Below are 19012 nucleotides of genomic sequence, written 5' to 3'. Positions count from 1 at the left end.
GGGATCAGATAGGATCTGTGCCACTGTGACAGAATGCTCTGTTATACAGATAGCTAGAATCTCAGCCATAAAGCAGGGCAGGACTGCTGCTTACAATGGGGGGATCAGATAGGATCTGTGCCACTGTGACAGAATGCTCTGTTATACAGATAGCTAGAATCTCAGCCATAAAGCAGGGCAGGACTGCTGCTTACAATGGGGGATCAGATAGGATCTGTGCCACTGTGACAGAATGCTCTGTTATACAGATAGCTAGAATCTCAGCCATAAAGCAGGGCAGGACTGCTGCTTACAATGGGGGGGATCAGATAGGATCTGTGCCACTGTGACAGAATGCTCTGTTATACAGATAGCTAGAATCTCAGCCATAAAGCAGGGCAGGACTGCTGCTTACAATGGGGGGGATCAGATAGGATCTGTGCCACTGTGACAGAATGCTCTGTTATACAGATAGCTAGAATCTCAGCCATAAAGCAGGACAGGACTGCTGCTTACAATGGGGGGATCAGATAGGATCTGTGCCACTGTGACAGAATGCTCTGTTATACAGATAGCTAGAATCTCAGCCATAAAGCAGGGCAGGACTGCTGCTTACAATGGGGGGGATCAGATAGGATCTGTGCCACTGTGACAGAATGCTCTGTTATACAGATAGCTAGAATCTCAGCCATAAAGCAGGGCAGGACTGCTGCTTACAATGGGGGGATCAGATAGGATCTGTGCCACTGTGACAGAATGCTCTGTTATACAGATAGCTAGAATCTCAGCCATAAAGCAGGGCAGGACTGCTGCTTACAATGGGGGGATCAGATAGGATCTGTGCCACTGTGACAGAATGCTCTGTTATACAGATAGCTAGAATCTCAGCCATAAAGCAGGGCAGGACTGCTGCTTACAATGGGGGGGATCAGATAGGATCTGTGCCACTGTGACAGAATGCTCTGTTATACAGATAGCTAGAATCTCAGCCATAAAGCAGGGCAGGACTGCTGCTTACAATGGGGGGGATCAGATAGGATCTGTGCCACTGTGACAGAATGCTCTGTTATACAGATAGCTAGAATCTCAGCCATAAAGCAGGGCAGGACTGCTGCTTACAATGGGGGGGATCAGATAGGATCTGTGCCACTGTGACAGAATGCTCTGTTATACAGATAGCTAGAATCTCAGCCATAAAGCAGGGCAGGGCTGCTGCTTACAATGGGGGATCAGATAGGATCTGTGCCACTGTGACAGAATGCTCTGTTATACAGATAGCTAGAATCTCAGCCATAAAGCAGGGCAGGACTGCTGCTTACAATGGGGGGATCAGATAGGATCTGTGCCACTGTGACAGAATGCTCTGTTATACAGATAGCTAGAATCTCAGCCATAAAGCAGGGCAGGACTGCTGCTTACAATGGGGGGGATCAGATAGGATCTGTGCCACTGTGACAGAATGCTCTGTTATACAGATAGCTAGAATCTCAGCCATAAAGCAGGGCAGGGCTGCTGCTTACAATGGGGGATCAGATAGGATCTGTGCCACTGTGACAGAATGCTCTGTTATACAGATAGCTAGAATCTCAGCCATAAAGCAGGGCAGGACTGCTGCTTACAATGGGGGGGATCAGATAGGATCTGTGCCACTGTGACAGAATGCTCTGTTATACAGATAGCTAGAATCTCAGCCATAAAGCAGGGCAGGACTGCTGCTTACAATGGGGGGGATCAGATAGGATCTGTGCCACTGTGACAGAATGCTCTGTTATACAGATAGCTAGAATCTCAGCCATAAAGCAGGGCAGGACTGCTGCTTACAATGGGGGGGATCAGATAGGATCTGTGCCACTGTGACAGAATGCTCTGTTATACAGATAGCTAGAATCTCAGCCATAAAGCAGGGCAGGACTGCTGCTTACAATGGGGGGATCAGATAGGATCTGTGCCACTGTGACAGAATGCTCTGTTATACAGATAGCTAGAATCTCAGCCATAAAGCAGGGCAGGACTGCTGCTTACAATGGGGGGATCAGATAGGATCTGTGCCACTGTGACAGAATGCTCTGTTATACAGATAGCTAGAATCTCAGCCATAAAGCAGGGCAGGACTGCTGCTTACAATGGGGGGGATCAGATAGGATCTGTGCCACTGTGACAGAATGCTCTGTTATACAGATAGCTAGAATCTCAGCCATAAAGCAGGGCAGGACTGCTGCTTACAATGGGGGGGATCAGATAGGGTCTGTGCCACTGTGACAGAATGCTCTGTTATACAGATAGCTAGAATCTCAGCCATAAAGCAGGGCAGGACTGCTGCTTACAATGGGGGGATCAGATAGGATCTGTGCCACTGTGACAGAATGCTCTGTTATACAGATAGCTAGAATCTCAGCCATAAAGCAGGGCAGGACTGCTGCTTACAATGGGGGGGATCAGATAGGATCTGTGCCACTGTGACAGAATGCTCTGTTATACAGATAGCTAGAATCTCAGCCATAAAGCAGGGCAGGACTGCTGCTTACAATGGGGGGATCAGATAGGATCTGTGCCACTGTGACAGAATGCTCTGTTATACAGATAGCTAGAATCTCAGCCATAAAGCAGGGCAGGACTGCTGCTTACAATGGGGGGATCAGATAGGATCTGTGCCACTGTGACAGAATGCTCTGTTATACAGATAGCTAGAATCTCAGCCATAAAGCAGGGCAGGACTGCTGCTTACAATGGGGGGGATCAGATAGGAATTTTTTATTTAGTGAAAACTTAACAATTTATAATAAATACATTCAAATCAAAACAAACCTAAATATTCCGATCATTTCAGACCAGCATCACCACCAGTGAGTTAGGCTTGCCATGCCTCAGCTCTTAAATGAAATTTCCCATCACCACACACCAAACCCTCCCAGAGTCCTTCCTCTGTCCATAATTCCCTCCCAAGAATCAGATACCGGCAAAGTCCTCCCTTTGTCCATGAAAAGATCATTCCCTCCCCACCCTCCACCATCACAACACCCGGCCACAAAGTCTAAAGTTCGGCTAGCTGATAAGCTCCTACTGGTGGTGGTACAGTGTTGGTCACTTCCCCATTGAACATGGTTCCAATGACTGATCTTAAGAGGCAAAAGGAAGACAGGATCAGCTGTTACACTCACTATCGTCAGGCCAATACAGTAACCAGGCTACAGGGTTATGCACCTCCATTTGGATGCGTTTGAGCAGCTCTGTTTTAGCTCCCTTTCCCTCAGGAAACCCAAGTCGACCACCACAGACTTCACTATAAGGTCAATAATAACATCCTCCTGGCTAAAAGATCTCCTACAGCAGGATTGCCATAGGTGGTACCTCATCACTGATATAATCATGTACACCGTTCCTCTATCCAGGGGGTGTTGGACGGACAAAACGCTATAAGCCGCATCTGCATAGGAAAGTCTCTTGATATATGGCACTTTGAGGGCCTCTGCCAGCTGACACTGTACAATTTTTGCTACGGGACAATCCACCAAAAAATGTTCCTGGGTCTCATCACCAGGACAGCCCCACGGGCAATTCCTGTCCGCAATATTCAAGTAGCGCAGATTGCCCCGCACAAAAAGCTTTCCCTGAAGGGCGAGCCAGTTTAGATCAAAGTACCTAGAAGGCACCCTCCTGTCATTGAGCCACCGGAGGCTCTGGGAAAGAATGTCCCCCACGCAGTCCTTCAAGGCCAAAGGGACAATGAAATAGGTCGCTAGGATCCTCTGATAGATCTGTTTCCTCGGGACAGAACCCAGTTCCCCAATTCCAACATCCCACTTCCTCAGGAGCTTCAACCCCAACTGTAAATGCGTTGGGAGACGACAACCACGCACCCGGACTTTCTTCACGCTACCGCCAAGCACCCAATCTCCCACCAGAGGCAATACCCAACGCCTGACGCAACATTCCCACAGGGAATCAGTTCTTTGGCCCAGGCACCCAAAGTTAGACTTTAGGAAGATGGAGCCAAAGAAAGCCACTGGACATAACATGCCCAACCCTCCCTCTTTCCTCTGCAGGTAAGTGACACCCCTTTTTACTGGATTCAGCCTGCTCCCCCAGATTAACTGGAAGAACAGACTGTGGATCCGAGCATAGAGAGCTTCAGGCAGCGGATACACATAGGAAACAAACAAAAAGATAGGGACCAGGTAAGTCTTCACAAGCTTCACCCTTTCACTGTAGGACAGCCTCCACTGCTTCCATCGCTGTACTTTAGCATTCCCGGCATCCAACTTCTCTTCCCAGTTTTGCCTACAGTCATCTCCCTTCCCAAACTTGATCCCCAGGATTCTAATCTGAGTTGGGGCAACTGAGAATTCCCGGAGCGGAAAAGCCGGCTCCTCGTCTAATGACCAAAAAGCTTGAGACTTATCCATGTTGACCAGAGACCCGGAGGCCTCTGAGTAACTTCTGATGATCTCGGACAGCACTCCCACATCCTCCGGACAAGAGACTGCCACCGTGACATCATCCGCGTAGGCTACTGACCTGAGGGGCTGGCTACAGGGAACAGAGAGACCCTTTATTCCACCCGCCTGCAAACGCCTTAAAAAAGGATCGATCGCAAAAACATACAGCAAAGGGCTTAAAGGGCACCCCTGTCTCACCCCGGCCCCGACCTCAAAGTTCTCACCTCGCCACCCATTGATAAGTGGAAAGCTTACGGCCCTTTGTACAAAGCTGATAGCCACCTAATGAATATTCCCGGGATGCCGTACTTTGCCAAAACGGCCCACAGATACTCATGATCCACTCGATCAAAGGCCTTAGCCTGGTCCAGAGACAGGAAGTAGCACCCAATGTTTTGGACTTTGCATAGTTCCAAGGCTTCCCTTATAGTAAGGATCGCCTCGAATATGCTCCGCCCTTTCACCGTGCAGGACTGGACAGGAGATAATAAAGTGCCTGAAAACAAAATCAGTCTAGTAAAAAGTATCCGTGCGAGAAGCTTCCTATCAGTGTTGAGAAGGGCAATCGGCCTCCAGTTCTCAACCCGCTGCGGATCCTTACCTTTTGACAGCAAGATCAAGGAGGATTCTCTCATAGAGGGGGGCAAGATACCCCCTTCCAGGCAGTCTCTAAAGACCTCTATGAGAACCGGAGCCAGCTGGTCTCTAAATTTCTTATAAAATTCGGCTGTAAGGCCGTCGGGTCCTGGAGCCTTCTTTTTAGCAAGGCAGTCGATGGCAGCTTTGACCTCGTCCTCCGTGATCTCAGCTGTCAAAGGCTCAAAGTCCAAATTGGTCACATCAGGCCCTGGGGTTGCCTCCAGGAAGGATGAAGTCCTCCCCTTATCCAAAGCCTTGGCCCGGAACAGAGAACCGTAAAAGTCTTTCACAACCCCAAGGATGCCCTCCCTGGATGTCTGTAACTCACCCTCGGGGTCGATCAGACCGGTGATAAGCTTCCGCCCAACATTCTCTCGGCAGTTTAAAAAGGGGTCCGGAGAGTGAAAACTCCCATAATCCCTTTCCTGCACAAGAGATTTGTAGCGGCTGTACTGACATTCTCTGATCTGGGCTTTCAGCCGGGTAATTTTTGACCCCTCCACCCCATCCGAAATAGAGGACTCCAACTTCGTTAAAAGAGTCAGGTACTTCTTATACTTGTTACCCTCCCTGCGTACAGATAGCTTACGGAAGAAAGCCCGGAATGAGCATTTGGCATCTTCCCACCATGATGACACAGAGTTGTAAAAGTCTATTCTCCCAAGCTGGTGCTGAAGGAGAGCCCCAAAAGACTTCCCTACTGACTCGCCCTCCAAGGAATCTGCACTAAGGCGCCAGAGACCCCTACCACTCGCTGGAATAGAGGAGACCCCCACTGTAAAGGAAAGAGTCAGATGGTCAGAGTACTCGGTCGCCACCCTCCCTAACATTAGTGAACTCCTCACCTGCCCTGACAAAAGCCATGTCCAGACGGCTGCTCCTATTTGCACACCTGTAAGTATGCGCCGCTCTCCGGCCGCCCCAGGTAGCGACATCGACCAGTCCTGCCTGCTGAATAAGCATATTTAAAAAATAGCTCTCAGATTTACCTATCCTTCCGGAACGATCCTCTGGCCTGAGGACCTGGTTAAAGTCACCAGCAAAGACGACCGGGAGCGACGTGTGCAGAAAGGGCCTGATCTCACTCAGCAAAGCCCTCCTGCCTGCCATAGACTGTGGCCCATAGACGTTTATAAGGCGAAATCGCCTGCCATTTAATGTAACATCTAGTAGTAAACAACGCCCCACCTGGATCTCAAGGAGACGATGCACTTTAATATCGAGGCCACCTCGAAACAGTATCCCTACTCCGCCACATGGCTCCTCCGCAATGGACCAGAAGGAAGGCCCATGTCGCCAGTCAGCCTTTGCCTTTCTCAGATCCGCCCTAGTAGCGAGTCGGGTCTCCTGAAGGAAAAACACCTCCGCATCTGAGCGGGAGAGATTCTCATAAGCCAAGAACCTCGCCCGCTCAGATTTAATGCTACAGACATTGGATGACAGGATTCTAATTTGAGTTTGCGCCATCATGAACCCTAATTGACAAATTTGCCTTCTTTGCCTGCTGACCTGTAGCCTCTCCAAATCGTTTCGCCCTGAGGACCTGATTGGACCTGCACATCATCCTCAAGGCCAACTGTACCACCACCCGGATCTCCAGTTACTGCCCCCCCCACACCTTTCTTCCTTACTGGCTGATCCTCGGTTTCCCTACCTCTCTTTTGTGATGCAAGTTGGATTTCCATCTGCTCCTGTTCTCTTTCTTCCTCCCTGCGCATCCTCTCTAACTCCTCTTCTCTTTCTGCCCTGTCGCCCCAGCTGTCCGGCTCCTCCTCCAGCACCGAAAACTTGTTCTTAGTGCTGAGTGAGAAAGAACAGACCCCTGAGCTACTCTCCCCTGGGTCTAACAGGTCAGCATTTCTTTTGTTTTTATTTTTTGCTTTACTTTTCTGAAACTCCCAACCTTCATTATCTTTCCTCCCTGTATTGTTAGGGTTCCTTTTCACCTCTCTGTCTGGCCTTTTCTCCTTCCTTCTGTCATGTTTGGGACCCTTAGTCATAGATCTTTTAGACACCACCTCCTCTTGCGGCCCCTGAACCTCTGCTCCTTCCTGTCCCGTGTCTCCTTCCTGCGGTTGCACCATTTCCCTCCTCATTTCCCTGTCTATCTCCGGAAATAGTTTCACTACGTTGTGATAGGCCTCGGGACACTTCCTATGCATATGGCCCATTCGATTGCATAGGTTGCACCGTATGCGGTTACAGCTCTCCGCCTCGTGACCTACCGCATTACAAAGGGCGCACCTAAGGACCTCACATGACTTGGCCAGATGGTCACCTGCCCCACATTTGAAACATTTCCGAGGCTGTCCCACATAGAAGCACACACCTCGCTCCCTCCCTAGGAAGAATGAGTTGGGCAGGTGTTGCGGCACATTGCCCGACATGTTTAGTTTTACCTGCGTTTTCCAGACCCCTGCCCAAACTCCATCCTCATCGAAAGCTTTTACTAAGGGTGTTAAGACCGTGCACTGGCGCCTTAACCACATGAGGATGTCTTCCTGTGGGACAGCATCGTTTTTCATTATTACCGTAATGTTCTTCGTCTGGGGCCTTGTCATAGGAATAACTACTAACTTATCCCAGTTCTGGTGACCCGCCCTACTCTGTATATTGTAAATGCGCCAGAAATGATCCAGAGCATCAGGGAGATTAAAGGTAACATCAAATTCGATGCTTGATTGAGCCATGACAGCGGAGAGGTCTCCGGGAGTAAAGCCCATACCATCTAACAGGAGGTTCTTTACAATAAATTTCCTGGGGGGGGCCTCATCCTTGTTACCATCCCATTTGATTTTCACCCAGTTCTTCCTTCTGAAGGGCTCATTATCTGAAAAATCTGGGGTGGCAAAGAGTCTCCTCCTTTCCCAAAACTGTGAGGGATTTACCGCTATAGTCTCACCCCCTGCCTGTATTGTCTCCACCTCTACCTGGGCTCCCTGTCCCTGCTGAGCTCCACTCCTGTCTGGGCGCTGACCAGCCTCTGATCTGCCTCCATTCTGTGTCCCTTGCTCTGCCTCCCTGATTGGCCTTCCAACATTAACCCTTTGTGTGACTGCCACTTGTCCATCACACTCAGCATTCACTTCCCCCACAGACTCACTCTGCACCTCACTCTCTCCATGTTCCTCAGTCACCCCCACAGGTACTTGCACCCCCACAGGTACTTGCACCCCCACAGGTACTTGCCCCACCACAGGTACTTGCCCCACCACAGGTACTTGCACCACCCCCTGAGGAACAGAAGGTACTTCCATGTTGCTGCGAGTAGATGGTTCCCCTTCTGGCTCACAAGGATTCTCCCAGGGACTGGGCTTGGGCGGTGCTGGTGGGCTCGCTGGGCTCTTTCCCTCTGCTGTGGGCAATGCTGGGAAGTCTTGGTCAGACCCAATCGCATAGGTTGCTTCGACGTCTGCGGTGACTTGCGGGACATTCACTTTGAAACTTTTTTGCTCCTGCTTTTTTCTCTCCTGCTCTTCCAGCTCCTTCTCACTGAAAGCCATATTTTGCCAGTTCACTTTCTCCTTTCCCCTCTGTCTCCGGGGAGGCAAAGGTTTGGTGAATTCCGTGTCACTCTCTGAGCTGGCGGCACTGTTTGAGGTGCTTGAGTGCCTGACAGTCTGTACATTGTACCTCCTGCGTGTGGCTTGGTAGGAAGGCTGCATTGCGTCAAATCTCTGTTTGTTCTGATACACTTCCTTCCATGGCCCGACTTCCTGAAATAATGTCTGTATCCTGGATTCCACATCAGACAGTTCTCTACACAATGCATCTTTCTTTTGCTTTGTAGCCACTTTGTGTTTCTCATCAGACACGGCAAATAAGTTAACAAGACATTTAATAGACAGTTGCAACTTCTTTTTCTCATTCTGAAGAGCTGCTAATTCATTTAGAGCTTCCGCAACTCTTTCTGCTGTTATGGGCTGATTTTTATTTTTTTCCTGCTTGTGCTCTTTACTTCCCCTTCAAACCGGCTCTCCCCCTCTGTATCCATAGCAGACGATTCCCCTTCACTTGCTGCCATGTGAATGTGCTGCTTCACAGTATGAGGCTTTTGCACCTGAGCTGCCTGCTCACCTAGACGACTTGCACCTGTGTTGTTAACCCCTTCAGCACCTGCCTGCTTTAGCTGCTTGTGGAGTGCTGCTGACTGCTTGCTTTCATGGCTATTCCCTGCTGTATTTACCTCTGCGGTGCCAGTGCCCCTGCCAGCACTGATGGGACTCTCAGCTTCAGCTTTGCCAGCGGGCACCATGTTGGACACTAGCGGTTCCTCTGCAGAAGAAGGTAAGTTCTTACCAGCAGTTTGTTCACCCTTGTGGCCCAAAACCTGACAGGCTCCCTCCTCAGACTCTGCAGATATTGGGTTTGGCACCAAGTCTGGAACGGAAGGACTGCCGGGCATCTTTGTTGCTCGCGTTCTGGTACCATCTGACGGTGCGCTGTGCAGTTCAGCCGCATCTTCGGCTGCACTCACTCCAGCCTCCACAGCCTTAGCTGTACCTGCAGGCATTGCTGGCTGCCCCTGCTGTTTCTGGGGTTTAGTACTCACAGGTTTCTTTGGTGTTTGCTTTGCCTTCTCATTTTGCTTTCCTTTTGGTTTGGGGGTTGTTGAAGGGGTGGAGGGGGGACCTTCAGAGGAAGAAAATCCTTCACAAGCTGCTCCACGCCGAAGCCCAACTTCCTGATCTCTTGCAACCTGTACATTCTTTTGCTTTAGTTTTCTGGCCTCTTGCACAGTTTTCTCTACCTCCATATCACTGTCGCTGCTGTTCCTCCTCCTAGTAGATCTAGGGGTTCCCAGCGAAGATGACCTTAGTTTTGGCCTTGAAATTTCAGCACATGGGCTAGGCCCCAAAGCCTGGGCCTCAGATTTGCGAAGAGCCCTACCAGCCCTAGCAGGGCCTGGGCTTGCTCCAGACATGGACGAGCTCTATCAGACACACCCTCTTCCTATGGGGATCAGATAGGATCTGTGCCACTGTGACAGAATGCTCTGTTATACAGATAGCTAGAATCTCAGCCATAAAGCAGGGCGGGACTGCTGCTTACAATGGGGGGATCAGATAGGATCTGTGCCACTGTGACAGAATGCTCTGTTATACAGATAGCTAGAATCTCAGCCATAAAGCAGGGCAGGACTGCTGCTTACAATGGGGGGGGATCAGATAGGATCTGTGCCACTGTGACAGAATGCTCTGTTATACAGATAGCTAGAATCTCAGCCATAAAGCAGGGCAGGACTGCTGCTTACAATGGGGGGGATCAGATAGGATCTGTGCCACTGTGACAGAATGCTCTGTTATACAGATAGCTAGAATCTCAGCCATAAAGCAGGGCAGGACTGCTGCTTACAATGGGAGGATCAGATAGGGTCTGTGCCACTGTGACAGAATGCTCTGTTATACAGATAGCTAGAATCTCAGCCATAAAGCAGGGCAGGACTGCTGCTTACAATGGGGGGATCAGATAGGATCTGTGCCACTGTGACAGAATGCTCTGTTATACAGATAGCTAGAATCTCAGCCATAAAGCAGGGCAGGACTGCTGCTTACAATGGGGGGGATCAGATAGGATCTGTGCCACTGTGACAGAATGCTCTGTTATACAGATAGCTAGAATCTCAGCCATAAAGCAGGGCAGGACTGCTGCTTACAATGGGGGGGGGGGGGGATAGGATCTGTGCCACTGTGACAGAATGCTCTGTTATACAGATAGCTAGAATCTCAGCCATAAAGCAGGGCAGGACTGCCGCTTACAATGGGGGGGATCAGATAGGATCTGTGCCACTGTGACAGAATGCTCTGTTATACAGATAGCTAGAATCTCAGCCATAAAGCAGGGCAGGACTGCTGCTTACAATGGGGGGATCAGATAGGATCTGTGCCACTGTGACAGAATGCTCTGTTATACAGATAGCTAGAATCTCAGCCATAAAGCAGGGCAGGACTGCTGCTTACAATGGGGGGATCAGATAGGATCTGTGCCACTGTGACAGAATGCTCTGTTATACAGATAGCTAGAATCCCAGCCATAAAGCAGGGCAGGACTGCTGCTTACAATGGGGGGATCAGATAGGATCTGTGCCACTGTGACAGAATGCTCTGTTATACAGATAGCTAGAATCTCAGCCATAAAGCAGGGCAGGACTGCTGCTTACAATGGGGATCATGGGAATGAAGTGCCTGACTGACAAGAAGTCCCCCAGACCTGCTGATTTAGTTGGACAGGGGAGTTCTTGGCAGTCGCTGCTATTTATAAAAGTGCCACATTTCCCGTCTGCTTTACTGCCAGTAAGAAAAAGAGGAATTTCCGCATTTACTGATTGTGTCGGCAGAACACAGGGGCAGGCTCACTAACAGTTAATGCATTGCAACCAATCAGATCTTTGCTTTCATTGTGAAGAAGAGTGACCTAATTGCTGATTGGGCAGCTGTTATTGGAATATATATATATAATGCAAGTGGGTTGGCTCTATGGTGCTTACATTCCCAGGGCCAATGGGACAGAGTGATGTGAAGGACTAGTTAGAGATTGGTTAAACGGTTCTGGTTAGGCTTTAGTAGTACAGAAGGTTCTAAACCTCAGGGAGACCCTACATCCCAAATACATCAAATAATTACTATAATATTTGTATTAATGGATCTTCCTTATTTTCTCTTTGCAGCTGCGGGAATGGAAATCACTGGTGAGTATCACTGGGGCTGCATGGCTGGTTAGGCGTCACTCCATATATGTGCTGCATGGCTGGTTAGGAATCACTCCATATATGTGCTGCATGGCTGGTTAGGCATCACTCCATATATGTGCTGCATGGCTGGTTAGGCGTCACTCCATATATGTGCTGCATGGCTGGTTAGGCATCACTCCATATATGTGCTGCATGGCTGGTTAGGCATCACTCCATATATGTGCTGCATGGCTGGTTAGGCATCACTCCATATATGTGCTGCATGGCTGGTTAGGCATCACTCCATATATGTGCTGCATGGCTGGATAGGAATTACTCCATATATGTGCTGCATGGCTGGTTAGGAATCACTCCATATATGTGCTGCATGGCTGGTTAGGCATCACTCCATATATGTGCTGCATGGCTGGTTAGGCATCACTCCATATATGTGCTGCATGGCTGGTTAGGCATCACTCCATATATGTGCTGCATGGCTGGTTAGGCATGACTCCATATATGTGCTGCATGGCTGGTTAGGCATCACTCCATATATGTGCTGCATGGCTGGTTAGGAATCACTCCATATATGTGCTGCATGGCTGGTTAGGAATCACTCCATATATGTGCTGCATGGCTGGTTAGGAATCACTCCATATATGTGCTGCATGGCTGGTTAGGCATCACTCCATATATGTGCTGCATGGCTGGTTAGGCATCACTCCATATATGTGCTGCATGGCTGGTTAGGCATCACTCCATATATGTGCTGCATGGCTGGTTAGGCATCACTCCATATATGTGCTGCATGGCTGGATAGGAATTACTCCATATATGTGCTGCATGGCTGGTTAGGAATCACTCCATATATGTGCTGCATGGCTGGTTAGGCGTCACTCCATATATGTGCTGCATGGCTGGTTAGGCATCACTCCATATATGTGCTGCATGGCTGGTTAGGCATCACTCCATATATGTGTTGCATGGCTGGTTAGGAATCACTCCATATATGTGCTGCATGGCTGGTTAGGAATCACTCCATATATGTGCTGCATGGCTGGTTAGGCATCACTCCATATATGTGCTGCATGGCTGGATAGGAATTACTCCATATATGTGCTGCATGGCTGGTAAGGAATCACTCCATATATGTGCTGCATGGCTGGTTAGGCGTCACTCCATATATGTGCTGCATGGCTGGTTAGGCGTCACTCCATATATGTGCTGCATGGCTGGTTAGGCATCACTCCATATATGTGCTGCATGGCTGGTTAGGCATCACTCCATATATGTGCTGCATGGCTGGTTAGGCATCACTCCATATATGTGCTGCATGGCTGGTTAGGCATCACTCCATATATGTGCTGCATGGCTGGTTAGGCATCACTCCATATATGTGCTGCATGGCTGGATAGGAATTACTCCATATATGTGCTGCATGGCTGGTTAGGAATCACTCCATATATGTGCTGCATGGCTGGTTAGGCGTCACTCCATATATGTGCTGCATGGCTGGTTAGGCATCACTCCATATATGTGCTGCATGGCTGGTTAGGAATCACTCCATATATGTGCTGCATGGCTGGTTAGGAATCACTCCATATATGTGCTGCATGGCTGGTTAGGCATCACTCCATATATGTGCTGCATGGCTGGATAGGAATTACTCCATATATGTGCTGCATGGCTGGTTAGGAATCACTCCATATATGTGCTGCATGGCTGGTTAGGCGTCACTCCATATATGTGCTGCATGGCTGGTTAGGCATCACTGCATATATGTGCTGCATGGCTGGATAGGAATCAATCCATATATGTGCTGCATGGCTGGTTAGGCATCACTCCATATATGTGCTGCATGGCTGGATAGGAATCAATCCATATATGTGCTGCATGGCTGGATAGGAATCAATCCATATATGTGCTGCATGGCTGGTTAGGCATCACTCCATATATGTGCTGCATGGCTGGATAGGAATCAATCCATATATGTGCTGCATGGCTGGATAGGAATCAATCCATATATGTGCTGCATGGCTGGATAGGAATCAATCCATATATGTGCTGCATGGCTGGTTAGAATTCACTCCATATATGTGCTGCATGGCTGGTTAGGCATCACTCCATATATGTGCTGCATGACTGGTTAGGCATCACTCCATATATGTGCTGCATGGCTGGTTAGGCATCACTGCATATATGTGCTGCATGGCTGGATAGGAATCACTCCATATATGTGCTGCATGGCTGGATAGGAATCAATCCATATATGTGCTGCATGGCTGGATAGGAATCAATCCATATATGTGCTGCATGGCTGGTTAGGCATCACTCCATATATGTGCTGCATGGCTGGATAGGAATCAATCCATATATGTGCTGCATGGCTGGATAGGAATCACTCCATATATGTGCTGCATGGCTGGTTAGGAATCACTCCATATATGTGCTGCATGGCTGGTTAGGCATCACTCCATATATGTGCTGCATGGCTGGATAGGAATCAATCCATATATGTGCTGCATGGCTGGATAGGAATCAATCCATATATGTGCTGCATGGCTGGTTAGAATTCACTCCATATATGTGCTGCATGGCTGGTTAGGCATCACTCCATATATGTGCTGCATGGCTGGTTAGGCATCACTCCATATATGTGCTGCATGGCTGGTTAGGCATCACTCCATATATGTGCTGCATGGCTGGTTAGGAATCACTCCATATATGTGCTGCATGGCTGGATAGGAATCAATCCATATATGTGCTGCATGGCTGGATAGGAATCACTCCATATATGTGCTGCATGGCTGGTTAGGCGTCACTCCATATATGTGCTGCATGGCTGGATAGGAATCACTCCATATATGTGCTGCATGGCTGGATAGGAATCACTCCATATATGTGCTGCATGGCTGGATAGGAATCACTCCATATATGTGCTGCATGGCTGGTTAGGCGTCACTCCATATATGTGCTGCATGGCTGGTTAGGCATCACTCCATATATGTGCTGCATGGCTGGATAGGAATTACTCCATATATGTGCTGCATGGCTGGTTAGGAATCACTCCATATATGTGCTGCATGGCTGGTTAGGCATCACTCCATATATGTGCTGCATGGCTGGTTAGGCATCACTCCATATATGTGCTGCATGGCTGGATAGGAATCAATCCATATATGTGCTGCATGGCTGGATAGGAATCACTCCATATATGTGCTGCATGGCTGGTTAGGGATCACTCCATATATGTGCTGCATGGCTGGTTAGGAATCACTCCATATATGTGCTGCATGGCTGGATAGGAATCACTCCATATATGTGCTGCATGGCTGGATAGGAATCACTCCATATATGTGCTGCATGGCTGGATAGGAATCACTCCATATATGTGCTGCATGGCTGGATAGGAATCACTCCATATATGTGCTGCATGGCTGGTTAGGCGTCACTCCATATATGTGCTGCATGGCTGGATAGGAATCACTCCATATATGTGCTGCATGGCTGGATAGGAATCACTCCATATATGTGCTGCATGGCTGGATAGGAATCACTCCATATATGTGCTGCATGGCTGGTTAGGCGTCACTCCATATATGTGCTGCATGGCTGGATAGGAATCACTCCATATATGTGCTGCATGGCTGGATAGGAATCACTCCATATATGTGCTGCATGGCTGGATAGGAATCACTCCATATATGTGCTGCATGGCTGGATAGGAATCACTCCATATATGTGCTGCATGGCTGGTTAGGCAACACTCCATATATGTGCTGCATGGCTGGATAGGAATCACTCCATATATGTGCTGCATGGCTGGATAGGAATCACTCCATATATGTGCTGCATGGCTGGATAGGAATCACTCCATATATGTGCTGCATGGCTGGTTAGGAATCACTCCATATATGTGCTGCATGGCTGGATAGGAATCACTCCATATATGTGCTGCATGGCTGGTTAGGAATCACTCCATATATGTGCTGCATGGCTGGATAGGAATCACTCCATATATGTGCTGCATGGCTGGATAGGAATCACTCCATATATGTGCTGCATGGCTGGTTAGGAATCACTCCATATATGTGCTGCATGGCTCGTTAGGAATCACTCCATATATGTGCTGCATGGCTGGATAGGAATCAATCCATATATGTGCTGCATGGCTGGATAGGAATCACTCCATATATGTGCTGCATGGCTGGATAGGAATCACTCCATATATGTGCTGCATGGCTGGTTAGGCGTCACTCCATATATGTGCTGCATGGCTGGTTAGGAATCACTCCATATATGTGCTGCATGGCTGGTTAGGCGTCACTCCATGTATGTGCTGCAACAAGTGGATTTAAAAGGAGTAAATGGATCATCATTTCAATAGTGTCTCTTGCAGGTGCAACAGTCCGGCCCGTGGTGTCCCTGGCCCCCAATTGGTCCATGATATTCAGGCGGGAATCCCTAACCGTGTCATGTGACTTGGCTTCTGCCCCCCAGGGGAACCAGAGTTACTATTGGTACAGAGACAACCAGCTCCTGCCCACAAACCAGCAGAACTTTACCATTCAGTCGGCTAGTATGTTTGATAGAGGGAATTACCAGTGCCGGACCAGTACCAGTAAGAGAAGTGCCGCAGTTAGATTGGATGTTACTGACGGTGAGTTAAGCAGCTTAAACCTTCACTTATATCTTATGTTATGGGGGGGGGGCAGTGCCTTATTGCAGCTCTCCAGGGACACGCCCAGCCCCCCTCCCACAGTTATAGTCACTAAATATTTCCACAACTGCAAAAGAGACAATACCACCAGTATGTCTCATTATTTGTGTATCTGTCCCCGCAGCAGTATATCTCTCTCCGCAGCAGTATATCTGTCCCCGCAGCAGTATATCTCTCTCCGCAGCAGTATATCTGTCCCCACAGCAGTATATCTGTCCCCGCAGCAGTATATCTGTCCCCGCAGCAGTATATCTCTCTCCGCAGCAGTATATCTGTCCCCGCAGCAGTATATCTCCCTCCGCAGCAGTATATCTGTCCCCGCAGCAGTATATCAGTCCCCGCAGCAGTATATCTGTCCCCGCAGCAGTATATCTGTCCCCGCAGCAGTATATCTCTCTCCGCAGCAGTATATCTGTTCCCGCAGCAGTATATCTGTCCCCACAGCAGTATATCTGTCCCCGCAGCAGTATATCTCTCTCCCCAGCAGTATATCTATCCCCGCAGCAGTATATCTGTTCCCGCAGCAGTATATCTGTCCCCACAGCAGTATATCTGTCCCTGCAGCAGTATATCTGTCCCCGCAGCAGTATATCTGTCCCTGCAGCAGTATATCTGTCCCCGCAGCTGTATATCTCTCTCCGCAGCAGTATATTTCTCTCCGCAGCAGTATATCTACCTCCGCAGCAGTATATCTGTCCCCGCAGAGGTATATCTGTCTCCGCAGCAGTATATCTCTCTCTGCAGCGGTATATCTGTCTCCGCAGCAGTATATCTGTCTCAGCAGCAGTATATCTCTCTCCGCAGCAGTACATCTGTCCCCGAAGCAGTATATCTCTCTCCGCAGCAGTATATCTGTCTCCGCAGCAGTATATCTGTCTCCGCAGCAGTATATCTGTACTTGCAGCAGTATATCTGTACTTGCAGCAGTATATCTGTCCTCGCAGCAGTATATCTCTCTCTGCAGCAGTATATCTCTCTCCGCAGCAGTATATCTCTCTCCGCAGCAGTATATCTCTCTCCGCAGCAGTATATCTGTACTCGCAGCAGTATATCTCTCTCCGCAGCAGTATATTTGTCCCCACAGCAGTATATCTGTACTTGCAGCAGTATATCTGTCCCCGCAGCAGTATATCAGTCCCCGCAACAGTATATCTGTACTTGCAGCAGTATATCTGTCCCCGCAGCAGTATATCAGTCCCCGCAGCAGTATATCTGTCCCCGCAGCAGTATATCTCTCTCCACAGCAGTATATCTCTCTCCGCAGCAGTATATCTGTCCCCGCAACAGTATATCTGTCCCCGCAGCAGTATATCTCTTTCCGCAGCAGTATATCTGTCCCCGCAGCAGTATATCTGTCCCCGCAGCAGTATATCTCTCTCCGCAGCAGTATATCTGTCCCCGCAGCAGTATATCTTTCCCCGCAGCAGTATATCTGTCCCCGCAGCAGTATATCTGTCCTCGCAGCAGTATATCTCTCTCCGCAGCAGTATATCTCTCTCCGCAGCAGTATATCTGTCCCCGCAGCAGTATATCTCTCTCCGCAGCAGTATATCTGTCCCCGCAGCAGTGTATCTGTCCCCGCAGCAGTATATCTGTCCCCGCAGCAGTATATCTCTCTCCGCCACAGTATATCTGTCTCCGCAGCAGTATATCTGTCCCTGCAGCAGTATATCTGTCCCTGCAGCAGTATATCTGTCCCTCCATCATTTATTTGTTCCTCCAGTATTGTGTTTGTTCCGTGTATATGTGTCTCCAACAAAATGTTTGCCCTTTCAGCACTACAGCGTCTCTCTACTCCTTTCATTGCAGATTATGCCATCCTGCAGACGCCCCCTTCTGTTCATGAAGGGGATTTCTTATCGCTCAGATGTCACAGCTGGGCAGGTTACTACGAGGAATATACAGTATTTTATAAGGGGGAGGAGATGATACAAAATTCCACCTCTGACCTTCTGTCCATGGGGGCAGTTGCTATAAATGCATCAGGTTTATACAAATGCACCAAGAAATCCCATTTTTTCTACAGGCCGGCACAGTATAAAGCAACAATATCTGTTCTAGGTAAAAACTGGCTAATTTCTTCTACCTCTATATATCACTTCTCTCTAACTCTCTATACAGAAGAGCCCCATTTCTTCTAGAGGGGAGCCCAACACTCTACCCTTACTTTCCCTTACAGAGCTGTTCAGTGCCCCTCAAATAAAACTGAGCCCCAATCCAGTGACGGAAGGGGATCACATGACCATAACATGTGACACAGAGCTCAGCCCACACAGAGAGACTACAGAGCTGCAGTTTGCTTTCTACAGAAATGGGCACAATGTGCAGGGATTCAACTCATCCAACCAATATGGAGTCCCCTCAGCTCAGCTGGAGGATTCTGGGAATTATACCTGTGAGGTACAGACTCCAACTGGCAGTGTGAGGAAGAGGAGCGGCATGGCACATATCCACATACAGGGTGAGGGTACATTACCGGCTGTAAAATTACAACTGCCCTGCCCAGTCTCATGGTGGGTCAAGATCTGAAAACTGCTGCTCAGTAGAACCTTAGCTACCTGGGAGCCC

At 48.8% G+C, this 19012-nt stretch overlaps 1 protein-coding gene across 1 annotated transcript in view; it reads left to right on the top strand.

The window, feature by feature from the left end:
* The window catches only part of fcrlb (Fc receptor like B), a 32044-nt gene that overhangs the window by 1071 nt on the left and 11961 nt on the right, over positions 1 to 19012 (top strand). Inside the window, exons 2-5 of the mRNA XM_031891847.1 lie at positions 11722 to 11742; positions 16124 to 16384; positions 18254 to 18505; positions 18624 to 18905. Of these exons, the coding sequence (XP_031747707.1) occupies positions 11722 to 11742; positions 16124 to 16384; positions 18254 to 18505; positions 18624 to 18905 (816 nt within the window). The remainder of the gene's footprint in view (positions 1 to 11721; positions 11743 to 16123; positions 16385 to 18253; positions 18506 to 18623; positions 18906 to 19012) is intronic.

This window comes from Xenopus tropicalis, chromosome 8, assembly GCF_000004195.4.
Source record: "Xenopus tropicalis strain Nigerian chromosome 8, UCB_Xtro_10.0, whole genome shotgun sequence".
Taxonomy (NCBI): Eukaryota; Metazoa; Chordata; class Amphibia; order Anura; family Pipidae; genus Xenopus; species Xenopus tropicalis.
This window is presented reverse-complemented; position numbering and strand designations above follow the sequence as displayed.